This window comes from Lynx canadensis, chromosome D1 (genome assembly GCF_007474595.2).
Source record: "Lynx canadensis isolate LIC74 chromosome D1, mLynCan4.pri.v2, whole genome shotgun sequence".
Lineage (NCBI taxonomy): Eukaryota > Metazoa > Chordata > Mammalia > Carnivora > Felidae > Lynx > Lynx canadensis.
In genome coordinates this window covers 86,033,505-86,055,925 of record NC_044312.2, presented here as the reverse complement: position 1 = coordinate 86,055,925, position 22,421 = coordinate 86,033,505, and the positions used below count along the sequence as shown (strand labels likewise).

Here is a 22,421-nt window from a genome sequence, read left to right as displayed (position 1 = left end):
TCAAGTTCAATTGTATATATTAAAGAACATAGTTCTTTAATACTATCATTGCAAGTTAATATCCACAAATCTAAAAGACGCAAAATGGGCTTGACATGGATTTAGGAGCATTTCATGAAAGTTTTGTGTGTAAGGGAAAAACACTTTCAATGCCTCTCTACTGCTTACAGATGACAGGTGGAAAAGAGAACAGAGACGGATGGAGGTAAGGTGACTGGCACTGCCTATTCTCTAATGCAGTTATCATACTGGGGGGAGGGCGGGGCACTCACTTTACATAACTAACAATTTATCTCTATTCAACTTTAGGAAAAAAAAAACAAGAAAGTCATGTTTAAAAAAAGAATTGATTTTACCTTAAGGAATTACTAGTGGGTTAGTTTACAGAAGCAACCATATAAACACAGGTCATTAAAAATCACTGATGTAAAAACCAAATTGGATACTAAAAATTTTACTTTCTAAGGCTGACATTTTACAACATGGAAAATAAATTTTTAAAAACTCTTCCACCATCCATCACTTTCACAGAATTGCTAAACTGTGCTATATTTCCTTTCAGTACTTTTTCTGTGGTGTTTTCCTACATGGTTACAATTATTACTGAATTTTATGTTCTCCTATTTTCACATGTTTCATAGTCTTGTAGCTGTCATGTTTCAGGGGCCATAATATTCTAGAAAATGTATGTACTAGAATTTATTTCATCATCTCTCTACCATGGACTTTTCCTGCTTTTAGGCTTTTGTTATTATTAAATTATTTATTTATTTATTTATTTATTTATTTATTTATTTATTTATTTATAGAGAAAGAGAGAGAAAGAGTGCAAGCACAAGTTGGGGAGGGACAGAGAGAGAGGGAGAGAGAGAGAATCCCAAGCAGGTTCTACACTGTCAGTGCAGAGTCCAACACAGGTCTTGAACTCACCGACCACGAGATCACGACCTGAGCTGAAATCAAGAGTCAGACACTTAACCTACTGAGCCACCCAGGGGCCCTTTTGTTGTTACTAAATACAGAAGTACAAAAGTGCCTCAAATCACACATATCCAAGACGGAACTCAGTAACTCATTATTTTTTTTCTTCCAAATGTGGTCATTTCAGTTTTTAGGAAATCAGGACTTATTTTTGATTCCTCTTCTCTCTCTCCCACCAATGCATTCCTTTCCCCATCCTTAAAATCCTGTTATATTTATTTTCAAAGTATTTCTGAAATTTGATTGTCACTCAAATCAGTGTCACTCCCCTAATCATGCTACCAACAACTCTTGTCGACACCACTGTGACACCACAGTGTCACCACAGTGTCACTCCCCTAATCATGCTACCAAAAAGTCTTGCCTACACCACTGCAATCACCTCTTGTTTCTTTGCATCCACTCTAATCCTCCAATTTAGTAGTAACCTTTTGAAAATACAAACCCAATCATTTCACTTCCCAACTTAAAACCTTTCAGTGGTTTCTCATTGCTGTTGGGAGAAAGAACTAAATCCTTTAACCTGGTCTATATGCTCTGTGTGGTCACCGCCAAAGAGCAGAGTTTAATGTGTATAATAAAAATATTTGCGTTAAAAGTGGTATCATACTGTCATTTCCCTATAAAAGGACATGGTGGTTGTTTAACAACTTCTCAGTAAAAGTAAATGAGAAATAAGCCTAACTAAAATAATTATTTGTAAAATTAAGGTTACATCTATACACTAGTAAGGGAATGAACAACTATATTAGGTAAGTACTGCATAAACTAGGGAGAGTCACAGATAATAAAAAATATTGAGTGATGTATCATTAATGAAGAGTGACAATAAACTAGATGGCAGAATTCCTCTTTTTCTACTTATGTTTTAAATGAGTGTGAGTTGTAACTTTTTTCCTACCTGTATACAATTCCTACTGATCTTATCTACACTTGTAACTTAAATTAATATCTCTAGTTGCTATACTGCATCTTAAGTCAGGACGTGTTGCATAAATTACTTCACTTTTTTGGCTAGCTAATTCCCTCAAAAGTCCCTCCCAGACCCAAATTAGGTAAACTCATCCTTGGAGAAGCTTTCCTCAAGGCTGGGTGAGATGACCAGAGTGCCCTGGAGCATCTTGTTAACTCCTACAGTAGCATTTAATATACATACTGAAATTTCTCCACCAAGCTAAAAGATCCTCATGGCAGAGAATGTATTTTATTGTTGTATTGCTAGCAGTAGGCACATACCATACATTTAGTAGTATAATTTGTATAATTAAGGAAAAAACAAAAATCTATCTTGTCTTGTAAATCAGCCAGATCTACTGAAGTTTGGCTGAAAACACACCCTAGTGTACATGCACACACACACACACACACACACACACACACACACATGCACACATATACACACACACAGTTTTTTCAAAGACTCCTATGTGGCAGTCAAAACTAATAGGAGGAAGATCACCTATTTAGAGTTGAGCAAAAAACAATACGCTCTTCAAGCTGAAAGTCACCATTTTTGTGAAACAAATTTTGAGGTTGTACATTAAGCATTTAATTAATCTATTGAGTGAATCCCCATAACACTGGAAAAGCAAAAATGATAACGATGTGACAAAATCGCCAAAAAGCAAATGTAGTTTTGGCCTGAATTAACAGTCTAATTCTTAGGTTGAGAGATGGAAGTCCTAGTCTATTCTACAGTAGTGGACCATACTGGCAATAGTATATATTTCATTCAGGGACTTACACAAACTAAAGCATATTCAGAATGAAGTGACCAGGAGGGTGAAAGAACTTAAAAGCATGAGAAAAAGGATACTTAGGTTGAAGAAAAAGAGATCCAAAGGATGTAAGAGACCTGTCTCCAAATATCTGATGGACTGTCATATGTAAATGGAATCACACAAGAGGTAGAATGAAGCCTAATAGATTATATAAATAGCCAAAATAATAATGATAGCAATAGCTAATATTACCAGAACAGAATTTGAATATGAATTACTGGCCAGCCCCCCAAAACCTACTCAGAAATTGCCAAACTATCTTCTGAAGCATCTGTACCATTTTGCATTGCCACTAGCAATGTAGGAGCATTTTATTTGTTCCACAAATAAAATCAATTTTTCTTAACATCAAAGTCCAAAAGAGCTGCCCCTTTCATTGTGTTGGGAATGCTAACAAAGTCACCAAGGACTTTCTAATTGTCTGTTTTCTGGGACACTTTAAAATCTTTCTTATTTCATTTGTCTATTGCAGCTATTATCAAGGACAAATTTCTTCCTGAAATTATACTCTCCTTCTCCATTAATGCTCTATTTTTTTTTTAATTTTTTTTTTCAACGTTTATTTATTTTTTGGGGACAGAGAGAGACAGAGCATGAACGGGGGAGAGGCAGAGAGAGAGAGGGAGACACAGAATCGGAAACAGGCTCCAGGCTCTGAGCCATCAGCCCAGAGCCTGACGCGGGGCTCGAACTCACGGACCGCGAGATCGTGACCTGGCTGAAGTCGGACGCTTAACCGACTGCGCCACCCAGGCGCCCCATTAATGCTCTATTTTTAAGACACTTCTTGTTCCCAGTTGCCCTGTTTCTTTAGACTCAATTCCTTGGTAAATAAATATGAATTGCTTCTATTAAATTTCTCTAGTCACTACTTTCAATTAAGCTATGCCAAATCTTCCTTTCTCATCTCTTGACATCTAGAGCTAATTCCATGACTTTCTCACCAGTTTCAGTTATTAAAACTTGGAACAGTCAAGTTTAAAACTTTAATATTCAGTGCAAACCTTCCCCCTCCTTTAGTGGAGACTGAGACTTGTAACTTGAAAGTCTTAGTGGGACAGAGGGGTTCCAAAGGAAAGGAAGATTCTAAAATGCCTCTTCCTCCATGTCTTCTTTCCAAGTCCTAGTTCTGTTGTTAGGAGATCAGGGGGAAAAACCTGGCAGTGATCAGCTTACATAATTGGCTGTCTGGTTAGGGAGAGATGTCCTTAGCCTCATATGATCTGGTCTAGTTAAGCCTGCTGTTATGTAGCCTTTGAAGTTGTGGTGGTTTCTATGTTTTCCTATGGGTGGGTTCTATGGTTTTTGTGGGTAGTGCTCAGTTTCATTTTGGTCACATCTGCTGCTGAGAAACCCTTCCGAGGTGGAATCTAGGTTTTGGGGGGCTGGCCAGTAATTCATATTCAAATTCTGTTCTGGTAATATTAGCTATTGCTATCATTATTATTTTGGCTATTTATATAATCTCTCCCAGCAGGCTTCTGTCCTTTTCCTACACCAGACACAGAAAACAGTGTTGTTGTCGGGAATGATGACAAACCCTGGGAGATTTAAGACAGGCTTCCTCCAAGGACTCTCTCACCATGCACTACTCACTGAAGGGCTTACAGGTTCAGAAGTTTAGCAAGAAGTCAATTGGGAAGCAAGGATGCCAGTCTTTGCTTCTTGTAAGGATCCTCAATGTCTATGACTGATGCTCTTAGGAATTGTACCGCTTACCTGCCTGAGTGAGGGATCACTTTTGAACTTGAATATTGCACTCTTGCTCTCTCCAATCTTTGTCTGTGATGCTTACTAATGGTGGTGATGGTAACAGTTACGAGGAAGTAGCTGTGGTGGATCTCTGGACCTGCAAGGAAGTATTTAATCCCAACTACAGGAATGGGGAAACTTTCATCTTCGCTTTCTTTTTCTCACTTTGGGCTATGGTCAACACTTCTGAGTTCCTCAACATCCTGTAAAAAGTAATACATAACTAATCTTGACCACTAACTATATGCTAAACATGGTGCAATGTACTTGTCATGCATTAGTTCACTTAATCCTCATAATAACTTGTAAGATAAATGTTGTTAATCCCTACCTTATAGGTAAGAAAAGGAAGGCACAGGGAAGGCAAGCAGCTTGCCTAAGGTGACACAGTTAGTAAAGATCAGGGCTATGAGTTGAATCAGCCAGTCTGATTCCAGAGGCTATGCTCGTATCTCTTTCATGGGCTTATTTTCTTTTACCTATCCCTTAACTGATATGCTTTGGCTTTAGACTTCGATTTGCTTTTCTTTTTACTCTAGGTATTCTTAGTCTTTCCTGGAATCTCAGACCACTCTGAGAATATGATGCAAGTTATACCTTATTCTAACAATATACACAGTCATATACAAATTTCATGTAATTTCAGGGAATTAAGAGACCCCCCCCCCCAAAGTTCCATCTATGGATCCTCCATGGTCTACAAATCTGGGCATTCTAATACATACATACCTATGAATGACTTCAACCAAAAAGTATCAGTTGCATAAAGTATCAGTCAAATAATATTGACAAATCCAAAATATTTTTCTCTAGCCTAAATTTAATACTCATAAACTTCAGTATGTTTAAACCGAATTCATACTTCACATCAACATTTGCTCCTTCTCCTTTTCTGACTTCACCTAATGGTACTAACTCCAAACCTTCTCAGGCCAAACATCTGGGAATCATCCTATCTCTTGTCTCTCCTTTATCTCCCACACATTTAGAAAGAACAGAAGAATCAACATTCTTGAGAGGGACCTACTAAAAGAGGAAAAATGTAGGGAAATGGTGTTTTATACCAGAGCAATCTAAGAATAGATAGTGAAACATTTATAATCCAATACACATAATGAAATGCAGAAATAGAAAAATTAGGTAGCATTGTTATATCAAAATATGTGATGAACTTATGGTTTAAAGTCTCAAAAGTATAGTAACAGACATCATCTCATGTTTCGATTACAGTAATTAGTATTTCCATCACTTCAAGTTTTCACTTTATTCCTGAAGCACATCCTTCATAATAGTTCTTCATAGCTCAAAATGCTCCATGACTACCTATTTCTTACCAGTATAAAGTAACTGTTTTTAGCCAGGCTTTCACAGCATTCATTCATTCAAGCATGTATTCATGGTGCCCTTACATAGTTGCCATGGTCACAGAGCTTACAGTCTACTGAATAAGATACATGGTTAAGTATTTTCAACAAAGTATAGTACGTGCCATGATAAAGTAGATAAACAATACTACAGAAGTATAGAGGAGGAATACTAAGTGGGCTGAGGGTAAGGAAAGCAATAGTTAAGGAAGCCTTTCTGGAAGAGAATCTAAGTGGAGACCTAAGAGATGATTAAGAGCTAGGATAAGAAAGGAAAAAAAGGAGGCAGCAAGAAAGAATTTAAGCAAAGGCCTGGAGAGAATGGTAAATGGATGGAATTAAAAGCCTAGGATGATATGCTTGAAGAAAGAGGTGAGGGCATGAGAAGAGACAAGCCTGAAGAGAATCAGCAGTGACAGATCATTAAAGGCCTTATCTTCTAGGCTAAAGAAGCTGGGCATTATGTTAAAATTGATAGCACAGAAAGGTCTTAAGTAAGGGTATATCATGATTACCTTTAGATTTTTATATCAGAAAGTTCATTCTAGCTACAGTATGAAAATGAACTGAAGCAAGAAAACATTGGAAGCAACCTAAGAAGCTGTTACAATAATTTAGTGAAAGTTGTGGATTATGGCCAAATTAGGGTCATAGCAGCAAGAATAGAAAGAAGTAGACAGAATTTTAAGATATTTAAAAGGTTAAAAACCTTGGGATTTAATGATTACTGGATGTGTACAGTGGAGAAACAAGTACATCACTCAGGTCTCTGTCATGTGTCACTTGGTAGCCTGAATAATCTAGTAATCATAGGAAGAGGGACAGATTTGGAGGACTGGGGTAGAATTTGGAGATAAGGAAGTTCAGCTCTGGACACATTGATTTTGAGAGATATTCAAGAGAAAATGTTGAAAGGGAGTTGAATATGATCTCTGCATTTCTCTGTTGATCCTATGTATGCATCAATGTCTACAGATTTCATAAAATGAGTTTTTTCCACCCCTGGTCATTCTAGTTATGGCAGGAACTGAGACCTCCCAGGAAGAGTATGTAGCACCAGAAGAGGGAAGAGGATACTAATATTTTAAGTTGAGCCAAAGGAGTCTAAAAAAATAAAAGCAGAAAGGTAGAAGGAAATCTAGAACAAAATGTTATAACAGATCTAAAGGAAGAGAGTACTTCAAGAAAAAAGTGACTTGAGACGCCTGGGTGGCTCAGTCAGTTGAGCATCCTATTCTTGATTTTGGCTCAGGTCATGATCTCACATTTCATAGGTTCGAGCCACGTTGGGCTCTGTGCTAACAGCATAGAGCCAGCTTGGGATTCTCTGTCTCCCTTTACCTCTTCCCCTTCCTTGCTTGCATGGATGCATGCTCTGTCAATCTCTCTCTCAAAAATAAATAAACATTAAAAAAAGGGTGACTCACCACATCAACTGCTGAGCTGAGAAGTATTCCTCGGGTTTAGCCATGAGAAGGCCACTAATATCTCTGGCTAAGGCGGTTTCAGTGATGTGCTATTTCCTTAAATAAACTGAGGAATGACTTAAATATCATGAAAATTCCTATAAAAGGAAGAGAAAAAGGGATAGTTGGAGGAGTGGGGTTAAGGAAGAATTCCCCCTCCTCCTTTTCTTTTAAATGAGGCTTGAAAACAGATTTGAGCAGGTTTAAGTACACACAGGAAAGAACTAAAGAGGAGGGAGAAGTTAAAGAAGAGAAAACTGGTATTGCCATTCCTTGGTAAGGTGGAAGGAGGAAAGCTCTAGTGTCCAGGTGAAAGGATGACTCTCAAATAGGAGACATTCTCCCATGTGTGGGTACTGAAGCTTGACAGTGGGAAGTTGGGGGAGTTGTCATCTGAAGAGACCATTTTCTTTCATGTGAAATACTGCAAATTATCCCAGAAAATGAGGGAGAAAGTAGTAATGTTTGTTGTTTGAGTATGAGGTTTTAAAAGATCACTGAGGTTATGGAGAATGAAAAAGAGGTGATGAGAGATACAAAAGTTTGCTGGTGAATGCCGAAAGCTCACTGAGGGCTGGATATCAGGAAGGAAATAACTAAGAAGTCAATATGTGGCAGGAGTGAGATGATATAAAAGGCAGAAAAGCCAAAGGTATAAATCTCACTCTGGAAAATAATTAAGATGAATCATCAGGTTTTAGTGTAAAATGATGATTTAATGTCAGAGAAACCTGCTTGCAAATCTTAGCTACTAAGTGTGTGACCTTGGACAAGTTACTTTGCTCTCTCAAAATCTCACTCTCCTCTAAAATATAGACATCTCATTTGATTGTTGTGAAAGTAAATGATAAAATACACGTCAAGGGCTTAGCATGATACCGAGCACACAGTAAATCCATAATAAATGGTAAATAATTCAATAAAATATTCAATGATAGTATTTTAATATATTAGAGCTTATTTTATATGAAATAGGTATTATACAGGGGAAAGATTTAGAAGGGATAAGAATAGTAGGAACTTGAATCTACAGAGCAAAAAAATAATATTATGGAGATAAAAGCAACAGAAAAGATCATTGGAACAGCTTACATCTTGGACAACGACCAAAGATAACAAGGAGGTAAAGCATGAAAGATTTAGCCGGCCATAAAGTTAAACAAACAAAAATCCCAGAAGTCCTGTGGTGGATGAAAAGTGAACAGCCTCATCTCTGCACAGTGCAGTTTGAGAAGCTAGTATAAGGTTCTGAGGTTTTACAATCTGAATTCTACAAGTAGGTAGTTGAGGCAAGAGACCCAGGAGGCCAAACTTTCCCTTTGACTAATCCTCAATATAAACTTTCTGCTTTAGAAGAGCTTTCACTTCTTTACTACATAAGCATACTATGTTGATATCTACCTTTGTGCATTTGGTAATATGGGCTTCCATGTGAGTACTTTTCTCCCTCCCTCTCCCCTCAATTTCTACCCATAGTTTGATTCAATTTAAGTCTTTCCATATCTCTTATGTCTGCAAAAACATCTATATATTATATATGTACTGTTCTCATTTATTCCATGTGTAACCAATATCCAGTTTAAGTTCAGAAAGGGTAAAACCCAAGATTTATACTGCCTAGCAGTGCTAAACACAGCGTAGGTGCTTAGATGCTTCAGGACAAAAGGTCAGGAGGTCTTACTAAAGAACTGCATGGATACCAGTTTGTCTTATTTTAGTCTTTTGACAAGTTATACTAATATAAAATAAATTAAGAAAAATACAAAATATACTACAAAAACAGATATTAGCAAGCTTTTACTTAAAAAGTCAGAAAGTAAGTATTTCAGGCTTGTGAACCATACAGTCTCTGTTGAAACTACTCAACTCTGCTTTGTGACGACAGGAACAGCCATAGACAATGTACAAATCATTAAGCATGGTAGTGTTCCAATAAAACTTTATTTATAGATAGGTCATTGGCCCACAGGCTGCAGTTTGCCAACTCGTGCATAATAAGGAAAATGCTCAGAATTCATCACATGGTGTAGAAGAAAAAATATAGCTCAGCAATTTCAAAAAGGTTGAAGGCAAGTGACAAGAAAGTATTATAATATCTTGTGAAAAGTATATGGAGAGTGCTTTGTTTTTGATATTACATGAATTAATAACAAGTTAAAATAGTGAAGAGAGTGGAAGATTCTAATTTTTTTAATGTTTATTTATTTTTGAGAGAGAGAAAGAGAGAGGGAGAGAGGGAGGGGGAGAGAGAAGGAGACACAGAATCTGAAGCAGGCTCCTAAAATGATATAATTAACATAAGAGATTAATTTAAAAATAATGGACTCATAAATGTCACATTACTTGTATTTTAATGACTGGCAACTTCCACTAAATCTCTTTGATGCTCAATATCTCTGCAAACAGATCAAGATCCTTTATTTTAAAAGAAGCTGTAAAAACTCTAAATATTTATGCCATTCCTTCACTTTTGATACTTTTAAGATGTCCCAATTTTACCCTTGTACCAGACTGCCAGAAAGCATTTAAATATAAAACATCTCAAAACCCAGTCCAGTACTAAAGAATGAAACATATTTTAGGAAAAATCTTTGACTTTCTAAATAAATGTAGGGGGCCCGTACTCATTCAATTGAGAATGGTCTGTTATAAATTCATATTTATTTAGTTAGCTGTATTTGGAAGGTCTAAAGTAGACCTACTCTGGGTCTCTGGCAGCGCTCATAAGCTCTAGTTTTCACAGTTCCATTGCTACTGAAATAATAAACACGCTGCTCTGCAGGCCCATACTCACGCACACACTTATGCACATGCCTTAGTACATGAGTAATCTATTTGAAGAGAAATGGTTTAAAAATTGACAATCTATAAGTGATAAACTATTAATGCAAACATATTCATGCTTTAATGTTCTTCAACTTCTAGAATTAAAAAAAAAATATTTGAGTGATGAGCAACATAGTAATATCCTATGCTACCAACCACTAACCTTAAATCTCCATAATTGGTTTATATTTAGAACTATTCATCCATTTTTTTAAGGCAAATTTCATTCACTGTACAAGTTGTATTGACTTGGCAATGAAGAAAAGTAGAGAACCTAGTATATAAAACTCCTTCTTCTAATCTAATCTTTCAAAATGTGAAAATGTTTCCAAATTTTGCTTTAAGGTTTTCTAAAGAAAACAAGCTAATAGATGATGAAACTAAGTTTCCCACAGTTATACATATTTTCAAAAATCTTCGACACATAGAATTGATAGTAGAGCATAAATATTACTAAGAAGATTCAAAATATTAGCTTTACGGAAAAACCAGACTATAAAGGTAAGGCCTGTGTCTTATACTTGTCACATTCTTTTATTTAATCATTATTCAACAAACAGTTATTGAATACCAAGTATAATAAAAACATTGGCGAACTGATATTTCATCAGAAATAGACTTTTTTTTTAATGTTACTATGCTTTAGTTATTCTTGTCTGAGTTTTTCCTTATTACTCTTGATAAAAAAATCTCCTTTGCTAGATCAAGTTCATTAGGCATGTATGTGTTCTGTTCCCATATAACTGCAGACAACAATGTCACTATGCTTTCTGCCACTATATAACAAGGATTCCCCATCTTCTGGCTTTCAGTAACATGGTCTTCAGTTCCTTTTCACTCTGTCATTAGAGTATAATATTTCTACTAACAATCTGTTCATGGCAATTTAGGATCTAATGTGCTCCTCAAAATCCTTCCAGCTTTTGCCTACTACCTGGTCCCAAAGCCACTCCCACATTTTTTGGTATTTGTTATGGAAGCACCCACTTCCATATACCAAAACAGATATCAAAATCTGTTATGAAATAACATTATCAATATTTGCAGAAGATGATTGGCCAATTATAATACACAAGTGAATCTATAAACTATTCAAAACTTAAGGAATCTACTCCTGAAATCATTGTTGCACTATATGCTAACTAATTTGGATGTAAACTAAAAAATAAAAATAAAAAAAAAAGTTGCTGGTGATAAGATCAATATATAAAAATCAATAGCAGTCCCCTGTTCTAGCTACAACCAATGTTAAAATGTAATAATAATAGACACATCTATTATGGTATTTAACTTATTATATTGTAATTATTTGCTTTACATATGTCTCCTCCACAGGTGCAAAGTTCTGTAAGGGAAGTGAGTATTTTATTTATATATATAAAACCCCAATATCTAGCATATACCTATGTGTTCAATGAACGTTCACTGAATAAATCATAAATAATCACTGGATTCCTAGTATCATATCATATCCAGATACTTCCACTGGAGCAAACAATTAAAATTTAGTTGCACATTTCAGGGGCACTTGGGTGGCTCAATTGGTTAAGTGTCCAACTTCAGCTCAGGTGACGATCTCACAGTTTGTGGATTTGAGCCCCGCATCAGGTTCTGTGTTGACAGCTCAGAGCCTGGAGCCTGCTTTGGATTTTGTGTCTCTGTCTCTCTGCCCCTCCCCAACTCGACTCTGTCTCTCAAAAATAAACATAAAAAATTTTTTTTAAATAAATAAATACATTTCAGTTTCATATTTTAAAAACTATTATAATAACTTCCCAGATTTTTAGTTATTAAAGAGAAAAGTCTGAGGCCCAAATGATGAAATGTCATTCTTTACTTTTCACTTGTTTGGACTGGTAAAAATTTAAATGTTTGATAAAATACAGTGTTGTCAGGGTGAGGGTAAACTCACTGGTGTATTCTTATAACTGCTGACTGACTGAAGTAAAAGATGGTATAATCTCTTGGGAGACCAATCTAATAATATCTAATACAATGCTAATAATATGCTAATTAACATGCTAATAATACCTAATACAATTTAACATGCTTAACAACTAAGCAACTCTATATCTTAGAATTCATTCTACAGATATTTTTCAAAATATCTTTTTAAATTTTATTTTAGAGACAGAGAGCATGAGCAGGAGAGAGGTGCAGAGGGAGAGAGAGAGAATATCAAGCAGGCTCTACGCTCAACACAGAGCTGGACATGGGGCTTGATCTAATGACCCTGGGATCACGACCTGAGCTGAAAGCAAGAGTTGGACGCTCAACCAACTGAGCCACCCAAGTGTCCAAGTCTACAGATATTTACATATGTATGCAAAGCTTATATACAAGATTATGTACAATAGCACTGTTAGCAATAGAAAAATGGAACTTAAATTCATCAATAGGGAATTATTTAAATAAATTATGGCACATCCATATAATGAAATCTTACACAGTTGTTAGAAGAATGAGGCATACGAATGCACATGGACTGATTTCTAAGATGTGTTAAGTGGAAAAAGCAGAGTGCTCCCATGTTTATTTCTTAAGTAAAAATATTTGGGGAAGATACTAGGACAGTATTGTCTCTGGGTATGGGGATGAACAACTGAAAGGACAACCTAATTTTCTCTAGACATCCTTTTGTATTTTATGTATTTATTTATTGATATTAAAACTGTGAATTATTTTTTCCATAAAATCCTTCAACAATTCTTAACTAAAAGATAAGTTTTTAAAAATGAGACTGACATCACCATTTCTCGAAATTCTCAATTACAGGGTATTTCTCCCTCTTACATCTACTGTTAGGAATAATTCTGTACCCTAAGTCCTTAAAAACTGATGGGTGACACAAATATTTTATAGAACATATTTTACTTAACTTTTTCTTAAATGTTATATATTATTCAGAGACTTGGCACTAGGTAAATGTCCAGAAAATTCTATTGTAGTGATCAAAGTAAATGGCTGGTAAGAAACTGGCAAATATTTTATCACCAAGAGCTGCATGGAAACTAATGGTTGTGTTAAATATGATGACTGAACACAGGACCAAAATGACTCAATGGCATGATTTTTAAAAATTAATATATTTTAGGGGCACCTGGGTGGTTCAGTTGGTTAAGCATCTGATTCTTGATCTCAGCTCAGGTCATGATCTGGCAGTACAGAGCCGGCTTGGGATTCTCTCTTTCTCATTCTCTCTCTGCCCCTCCCCTACTCTCTCTCTCTCAATATAAGTGAACTTAAAAAACTTTAAAAATTAATATATTTTAGATAGCAATAAGCTGCAACTATACAGGCCAATTTTTAACAAATATTGCATATCTGAAACAAATCTTAAATAATATTCTCTGTATATTGTTTTATTATGATGGACATAAAACTTCAGACTGGCATGAAGAAATGCTGATAATGTAAAATAAGAGTTTTTTCTTTTTTAAAAAATTTTATTTTACTATATTTTTAATTGAAGTTTAGTTGACACACAATGTTACATTAGTTTCGAGGAATACAATATAGTGATTCGACAACTCTATACCTTATGCTATGTTCACCAGAAGTATGGTTATGATCTCTCATCATATAACACTATTATAATACCATCGACTGGAATCTTTATGCTCTGCCTTTCATCCTTGTGATGTATGCATTCCATAACCAGATGCCTGTACCTCCCACTCCCATTCACCCATTTTACTCATCTCCCCACCATTCTCCCTTCTGGCAACCACCAACTTGTTCCCTTAAAACAAAGAATTTTGGCACGGCTGCAACCTGTATCCTTATTGTGAATAATTAAAGAAGGACTCTTTCAAGTTTAGAAATTTGAAAATTTACTAAAAGAAAAAGCCCACACAAATGTAGGCTTTCTTTATTTAATACTTTATTCTAAAAAAAGGCATAAAACTCCTATTTTAGTGTTTGTGATCATTAAATGAAGCATTAAAAAAGCTACATAGCACAGTTACAAAAAATATGAACTTTTCAGTCATACCAGATTTCGAATCCTACTTCTCTCACTAACTATGTGATAATGGGAAAGTTACTTCACTCCTCTGAATCTTATTTCTTAAAATATAAAATGGGGATAATATGGATTACATGTAGTATCTTATAAGATTGTTATATTAAGGGAAAAATTGTGTACAAAACATTTACCACAATACATTACCCAGAGTGAGACTTAAATAAAGGGCAGCTCCACTATTATTATTACTACTTTTCAATTATCCAGCAGAGATGGGGAATAAGATATACTACAAATCTCTTTTGAGTTTTCCAGATTGAGCTTCATTTATTAGAGAAATGCTTATGTATGTAGCAAATTTTACACACCACTGTTTTGTCCTTTTTTTTTTTTTTTAAATTGCTTAATGTTTATTTATTTTTGAGAGAGAGAGAGAGACAGACAGAGATACAGCACGAACAGGGGAAGGGCAGAGACAGAGGGAGACAGAATTTGAAGCAGGCTCCAGGCTCTGAGCTGTCAGCACAGAGCTTGACGTGGAGCTTGAACTTGGGAACTGCAAGATCATGACCTGAGCCAGTTGGATGCTTAACCGACTGAGCCACCCAGGCGCCCCACAACCATTTTGCATTTTAGTCATTCCTGGAGCAGAGTTTTCTAAAATACTTAACACATTTCATTGCTACCTTAAGAGAAGTCAATGAATATAAAGCAACTTTATTGGGCATAGAAATAATAATTCTATCTGGATTATCACATTTGACAGTCTCAATATGCTGAATATAGGTCACACTAAATTTGGAATATCGTATTCAGTTCTGAGCACAGTTGAAGAGATGGTGCTGACTGAAAGGTGCGACAAAAGAACATACCAGGAGACTGAGGAATGTGAAAACTACAACACATAAAAAGCAGATTAAGAAACTCTCTATTTCATTTAGAGAAGATCTGAGGCGATAAAATAGTTACTTTCAAGTATTTTAAGAGTGTCACATGAAAAAGTACATAAATTAATTCTGTATTATGCCAGAGGACAAAATTAGGAACAACAAATCTGTTAAATTATACAGGTTCAACATTAATATGAAGAACTTTCTAAAACATTATAGCATTTTCAACAAGAATGCATTCTTTTGAGATAAAAAGCTTCTGCACAGCAAAGGAAACAACCAACAAAACTAAAAGGCAACCAACGGAATGGGAAAAGATATTTGCAAATGACATATCGGACAAAGGGCTAGTATCCAAAATCTATAAAGAGCTCACCAAACTCCACACCCGAAAAACAAATAACCCAGTGAAGAAATGGGCAGAAAACATGAATACACACTTCTCTAAAGAAGACATCCGGATGGCCAACAAGCACATGAAAAGGTGCTCAACGTCACTCCTCATCAGGGAAATACAAATCAAAACCACACTCAGATATCACCTCACGCCAGTCAGAGTGGCCAAAATGAACAAATCAGGAGACTATAGATGCTGGAGAGGATGTGGAGAAACGGGAACCCTCTTGCACTGTTGGTGGGAATGCAAATTGGTGCAGCCACTCTGGAAAACAGTGTGGAGGTTCCTCAGAAAATTAAAAATAGACCTACCCTATGACCCAGCAATAGCACTGCTAGGAATTTACCCAAGGGATACAGGAGTACTGATGCATAGGGGCACTTGTACCCCAATGTTTATAGCAGCACTCTCAACAATAGCCAAATTATGGAAAGAGCCTAAATGTCCATCAACTGATGAATGGATAAAGAAATTGTGGTTTATATACACAATGGAGTAGTACGTGGCAATGAGAAAGAATGAAATATGGCCCTTTGTAGCAACATGGATGGAACTGGAGAGTGTGATGCTAAGTGAAATAAGCCATACAGAGAAAGACAGATACCATATGTTTTCACTCTTATGTGGATCCTGAGAAACTTAACGGAGACCCATGAGGGAGGGGAAGGAAAAAAAAAAGAGGTTAGAGTGGGAGAGAGCCAAAGCATAAGAGACTGTTAAAAACTGAGAACAAACTGAGGGTTGATGGGGGGTGGGAGGGAGGGGAGGGTGGGTGATGGGTATTGAGGAGGGCACCTTTTGGGATGAGCACTGGGTGTTGTATGGAAACCAATTTGACAATAAATTTCATATATTGAAAAAAAATGCATTCTTTTGTGAAGTAATGAGCCCTTTAAACTATATAATCTATATTCAAATGGTGTTTGCTACTGTTAAGGATGATGGAAAAGTGATTTGTGTCTAGACGGAAAAGTGATTTGTAGCTAGATGGGAGCTTTGACTACGTAACTACCAAGGTTTATTTCAATTCCAAGATTCTATGATCTAAACTAAACAATAAGGCAAATGGGATTATGTATATATAATTAAATAAGAACCATTGGTGCTTAAAGATGAGCAAAATATGATTTATTGGTCTGTTACTTTTCTTTCAATAAGAAGAAAATGATAAAAATGTATGATATATATACAATGGACTTATTGGTACATCAACTTCTCAAACTAATCACTGTTTTAGTTCCACTGAAAATACAAATACAGAGATTCTCCAAAACAAAACAAAACAAAACAAAAAAACAATTGGCAATGATTTTAGCTTTTTTTAAAAAAAATGGAGGACAATGCACTGTGAACATTTTTAAATTATAAGAGCTATATTTTCAGATATACTTGCTTCCTTTATTTCAAGTTCAGATCAACATTTGAATTTAAATTAAAACTTAAGGCATTTCCTCTCTAATTTACCTTAATTCTTATAGAAAGTGATATATTTAATATCAGAATAGGCAAACCCATAAAATCATTATGCACAACAGAAAACTCTGATTAGGAAGAACAAAGTGTGTATGCCATACTAACCAATTAGAAGAACTGTTCCGACAGCCAAACCTCCACCTGGAAGTGAAACAAAACAAAGAAGAAAATTAATCTAGCTACCTTTTTATACACATTATCTTTAGCACAAAAGTTAAGCTTTATCAAGAACTGCTACTTCAGTAACTTTAAAATTGCAGATGAGAACAACATTTTAATTACCTTTGCAATACTTTGCTTAAGGTGCTATTATGAAATAATTACATATTATATGTAATTACACACTACACATTACAATTACTTTCATAATATACTGTACTATCCTCCTTTCTCCTGTGATAGGACCATGTAGCATTCAATATAACTGCGGTTACGTGTTCCAGTAATGTTATATTTAGCACTTGTTAATAAATTAACTCAATAGCCGAGACCTAAATGTTCACAGTAACTTAATACTACAGAAGTACAACATAAAAAAGAAAGGTTATTGTAATAGAAATTCCACTTTATTATTTACCCTCACATTTAATAAGCCTTGGGGGAAAATAACCCTGATAATTAAGCTAATTTTTTTCATTATGAATAATATACGCAAAGACTGTGCATACTCTTAAATACATTTAGAATTTAAAATGAACAATACTTTTGTATTTCAAACAAAAAGGTCACAATCATAAAATACATTTTTAATACTTGAAGGAAATGTTGTTTTGAATATCTGAATTAGGGTAATATGATCCTGAGCATAGAACTTAAATAGGGATTTCATTAAAAATCATTTTAAAATCAAATTTTAGGAGACTAGAACTACAGTAAAAAGACATTTGAGTACAAATATCTTGTGAAACATTGGTAAAAATATTTGTAAAAGTATTACTATTTGCAATTAATGTTACAAATTATACTAGCAAATTCACTTACAAAGAATAAAATGTGTATTTCAAAGAATGAAATATATTTCAAGTAATTAAAAAAGAAACTAGTAAAAACTGGTGGACAATTGAAGTCAATCCTACATGTGTTTTTCGGTTTTGGTGCATAAAACTGGGAAAGAAACAGAATACCAATAAAGAACTCTTCCCCCAACAAATTTTGTAGTGGCAAACATTATATAGAAAAACTTAGTATGAAAAGTTCCCTTGATAGTGTTTACATTTTGACCTTGCAAATATGCATAAATGTTATGTTTCAACGAATGTGAAATTTGGTCACATACATGAACACACTTGGTGACTTTGGTGACTTGATGCCTACAGGTAGAACATTTCAAGTTGTTAGAGAAGAAGATTTTAAAAAGAAGAAAGTAGTAATTTATACATTTTTATGTTTAGAAGGATTTGTTATAGACTAAATCTATATTTTAATTTCACATTTAGATATGTTCTTTCATGACAGCATTTGAAGTCACACCAGACTACATAGGATAACTTCAAATGTTGTTCCAAATAAAAGATTCACGTAAGTTGAAATATACAGGATAACAACCATGAAGGATCGGAGAAACAAAAGATCTTCTCTAAGATTAGGCTCAATGTTTACTTTTACAAAGTTTGTGCTACATCTAGACTACCACTGATGTTTTGATCCATGTGGAGCATATTACTTTCTAATTGCTTATTTCTGTACTTTCCCGTACATGAAAAAACAAGCATTTGTATACTAATCATCATTGTGTGTGTATTTAAGATGAACTAATAGATGGATATAGCAGACTGCAGTCTAGTCTAGAGGAGATGCTATAAAAGTTAGCTGCTTTTCTTTCCATATTTCTTATAGGAAAGATTTAGGTTTCTAACCTAAACATCCCTGGGTCTACATTCATGTAGCCTCAAAGTAAGAATTTATGTAAGGCATACAACTGGAATAGTTATAGAATTAAAAGATTTTTTTTGTGTGTGAATGTTATTCACAGTGTGATGATAAGAACAGATCAAGGAATAGTTTCCTGAGTAAATGAAGTGATACCTAGTTCTCAAGTGTCTGGCTCAGAGAGGTATTCAGTAATAGCTGTTACCATTCTGGCCATTATTTTCTAATTAAAACAAATCATTAAAGATTTATCATTATGTGATAGTGATCACTATAGTAATAAGACTTAGTAAGAATACTTCCCATTGATGAATTAGTTAAGCAAAGCATTATACAAAGCATCACAAATGAGTGTATGCTAAGAAGGCAATTTTCTGTAAGAATGATTCAAGTAATCCACTGTTTCTGATAATTCAGGAAATGCCACCCAATTAAATCTTAAAATCTCATGTACATTAAAATTCTATGTTTGGAAACTTTGAACATTACTTAAAACAACATAAAATGAGGACATTTTAATGACTTTAACCAATCATCTTAATATACTATCAGAACTTCTCTTACAAAAAGGAAGTTTTGGGGCCCCTGGGTGGCTTAGTTGGTTAAGCATCCAACTCTGGATTTTGGCTCAGGTCATGACCTCAGGGTCCTGAGATTGAGCCCTGCATCGGGCTCCACCATGGGCGTGGGTCCTGCTCAAGATTTTCTCTCTCTCTCTCTCTCTCTCTCTGCTTCTCTCCCCAACTCACGTTCTGTCTCTCTAAAATTAAAAAAAAAAAAGTTGTTTTAAAAAGGTAAATTTTTTTTTTCTAAAGCGTTCTATTATGTAAATTTACTAGATTCAAATTTGGAGGGCTCAGGTAAAGTTTGGTCATTTTGAAGGTTGGTCATGGGGAATAAGATGAAGCCACCTTATTACTATTTTAAAATTCAAACTTTTATTGTGTGTGTATGAGGTGAAAGGATTTGATATGGACATATACACACACATATAGCAGCAAAGTTCCTCTGTTCTTCCAAATTTCAGTGTGACAAGACCTTACATTTCCCTAAAATACCTGTTTATATAAGGTATTTTGATATGCCTCACTTGATACACTGAGGTTCTGACGTAAGTTTGAGCAAGTTTGTAGCTATGCCTTCATCAAAAAATCCAAAGCTTAAGCAACCAACCATGACAGGCTATCTTGACATGCTACATTGAACCAAAGCTCGTTTTAATATATGTTTAAATGCAAATACCCATTAGTAATTTTATTTGAAAAGGAACACAGATTTCACATTAATAGTTCCCAATTAAAATAGACTATCTTTTCCCAATAGTTCACTAAAATGTTTGACAGGTACGTAACAGGAAAGGAAGCAATCATCTTATTTCTGTGATGAAACATAAGGAGTGAAATGGTCTTGTTTATTGCCTCCTTTCTCTTTTAATCAGATCTCAGAGCAATCATCACATTGAAGTCACTAAGCAAATAAACTCTTGGTTTTACTTATGGATTTCTTTAATAAGTCTATGTATTTCCAGCTTACTAAAAATACAGGTAGAATAGTTTACCAACATGTAAGATAATGAGTTTGAAAGCTTGAGGATTCTTTTAAAGTGTTAATTTCAAGGTTTTAAATTTTAAAAATGACACAGCATTTTGTCTGAAAACTAGGAAAAAATCTCATACTTTAGGAAACATTACCAGAAAATTTAAGATCTTGACAATTATCTTGAAATTTTATGATTTTTAAAATACAAAGGTTGTTTTTTATTCATGTGAATAATTAGCAAATGATTTAAAATTTTAATTTTTATAACTTTTGTTTTTTAAATGTCTATTTATTTTGAGAGCATGTGCATGTGTGGTGGAGTAGTAGGAAGAGAGAATTCCAAGCAGGCTCTGACAGTGTGAAGCCCCATGCAGGGCTCAATCCCACCAACCTTGAGATCAAGACCTGAGCAGAAATCAAGAGTCGATGCTTAACTGACTGAGCCACCCAGGCACTCCTACAATTTTTTTTTTTTTTTAAGTAGACTCCATGTCCAATGTGGGGCTTGAACTCACAACCCTGATATCAAAAGTCACATGCTCTACCAACTGAGCTCACCAGGGACCCCAGAAAATGATTTTAAAGGTAGAAAATTCAATCCCCATACACTTCCCAAAACAAATCTCTAATTAAGCTATAAATTCTGGGTAAGCAAGGCCAAATTAATATATTGGGACAAGAAGGCCCAGAAGTGAAATCTTACAAAGACATCTCCTTTTTCAGTTACAGGAAGTAAAAGGGAAAAGAACGAAAAGTCAGGAAAGACAACGATTTATATCAGTTCTTTCTAGTGTTTTCTATAAAGGAATAGTTTTGTATAAAATCATAGAAGGTCCTTTTAGGGAAAAAACAATGCACAAAAAGTTCATATTCTTTCCTTGGTTCATAGCAATGTCCTTAACTACTTAATGGCATACCTCAAATTAAATTGCAGTTTATTTCGTTAACAATTCAACTTTTTCATCTGTCACTAGGAGGTAGTAAATATCCTGACAATTCTTGATTATCAAAACTATTAGCTGGGCAAATATGGGAAACAAAATAGAAAAAGCTACTAACAGTGAGAATGGTTCTGTAGTTTAAATTATATGAAACAGTTTTATATAACAATACAAAGGAATAAGCTACATTTCCCTTAAATGTACAGTTATCAGTTGCTAAACTATCATAACCAGGATTATTTTTAATATATAGTCCAAACTCAAAGTACATTTCACACTCTATATTAAGACACTGTGGTGCAAAGGAAATAAGCCCACCAGTATTTTTACTTTTTGACATTAGTGTTGAAAATGGCAGCAACCATCAGGCTTCTTTGGAGTGTTCTTCCCGAACTATTATTTATCCCAAATTCCTATCTTCTATTCACTTGACTGTCAAAACTGAGTAAGTTCCAAACAGCACATAAATTTTAAGCCAGTCAAACCTGGGAAATCACTCTTTCTTCAAGTATCCTTTTGAAGGATGAGGTTGGGGAAAATTCCTCCAGGTTAGACAATATGATCCTAGGATGAGCTATATTTTTTTATTCTAGAAAAAAAGAAATCCTGCCAGAATTCTTCACCTACTGTAAACTTTTTGCCAATCTTTAGAAGAAGAAAAATGAAATATTTACATATAGTGTCCTCGTATAACAACATAAATGTCCTGGAAAGGCAAGGCTGGGAGCCTGGGTTAGGAAATCTTAGAATTTGAAAAAATTTCAATGTGGCCAAGTTGGAAAATGTATGTCAATATCTAACAAAATTTAAGTTGTCATAACAAAAGTATTTAATATGATTAGATCACATTTAAAAGATGTTGATATGGGGAATCCTCAAATTTATAAAGCACTTGGGAATATGAATAGAAATATCAGCATATGTTCAAAAGACCAACATTCAATTTGCCTGTGTAATATATTCAAATATACATTTAAATATATTTTGCATCTATGCTTAAAATTACATTGACATCACAGTGGCAGTAGTAAAAATCACTGCACCGCATGGCAGTGACAATACAATATTTACTTGTTACACAGTAACCACAAAATACATTTAGGCAATAAATACAATGTTATAGCACAGTTTCACCATTCTGGTATCATAACATCCTACTATCATTATATTTTGTC

General features: G+C 34.8%; 1 protein-coding gene across 1 annotated transcript in view; it reads right to left on the bottom strand.

The window, feature by feature from the left end:
- Nucleotides 1-22,421, bottom strand: part of ELP4 (elongator acetyltransferase complex subunit 4) — a 249,704-nt gene that overhangs the window by 224,751 nt on the left and 2,532 nt on the right. The window contains exon 2 of the mRNA XM_030331401.2: nucleotides 17,003-17,038. Within this exon, the coding sequence (XP_030187261.1) occupies nucleotides 17,003-17,038 (36 nt within the window). The remainder of the gene's footprint in view (nucleotides 1-17,002; nucleotides 17,039-22,421) is intronic.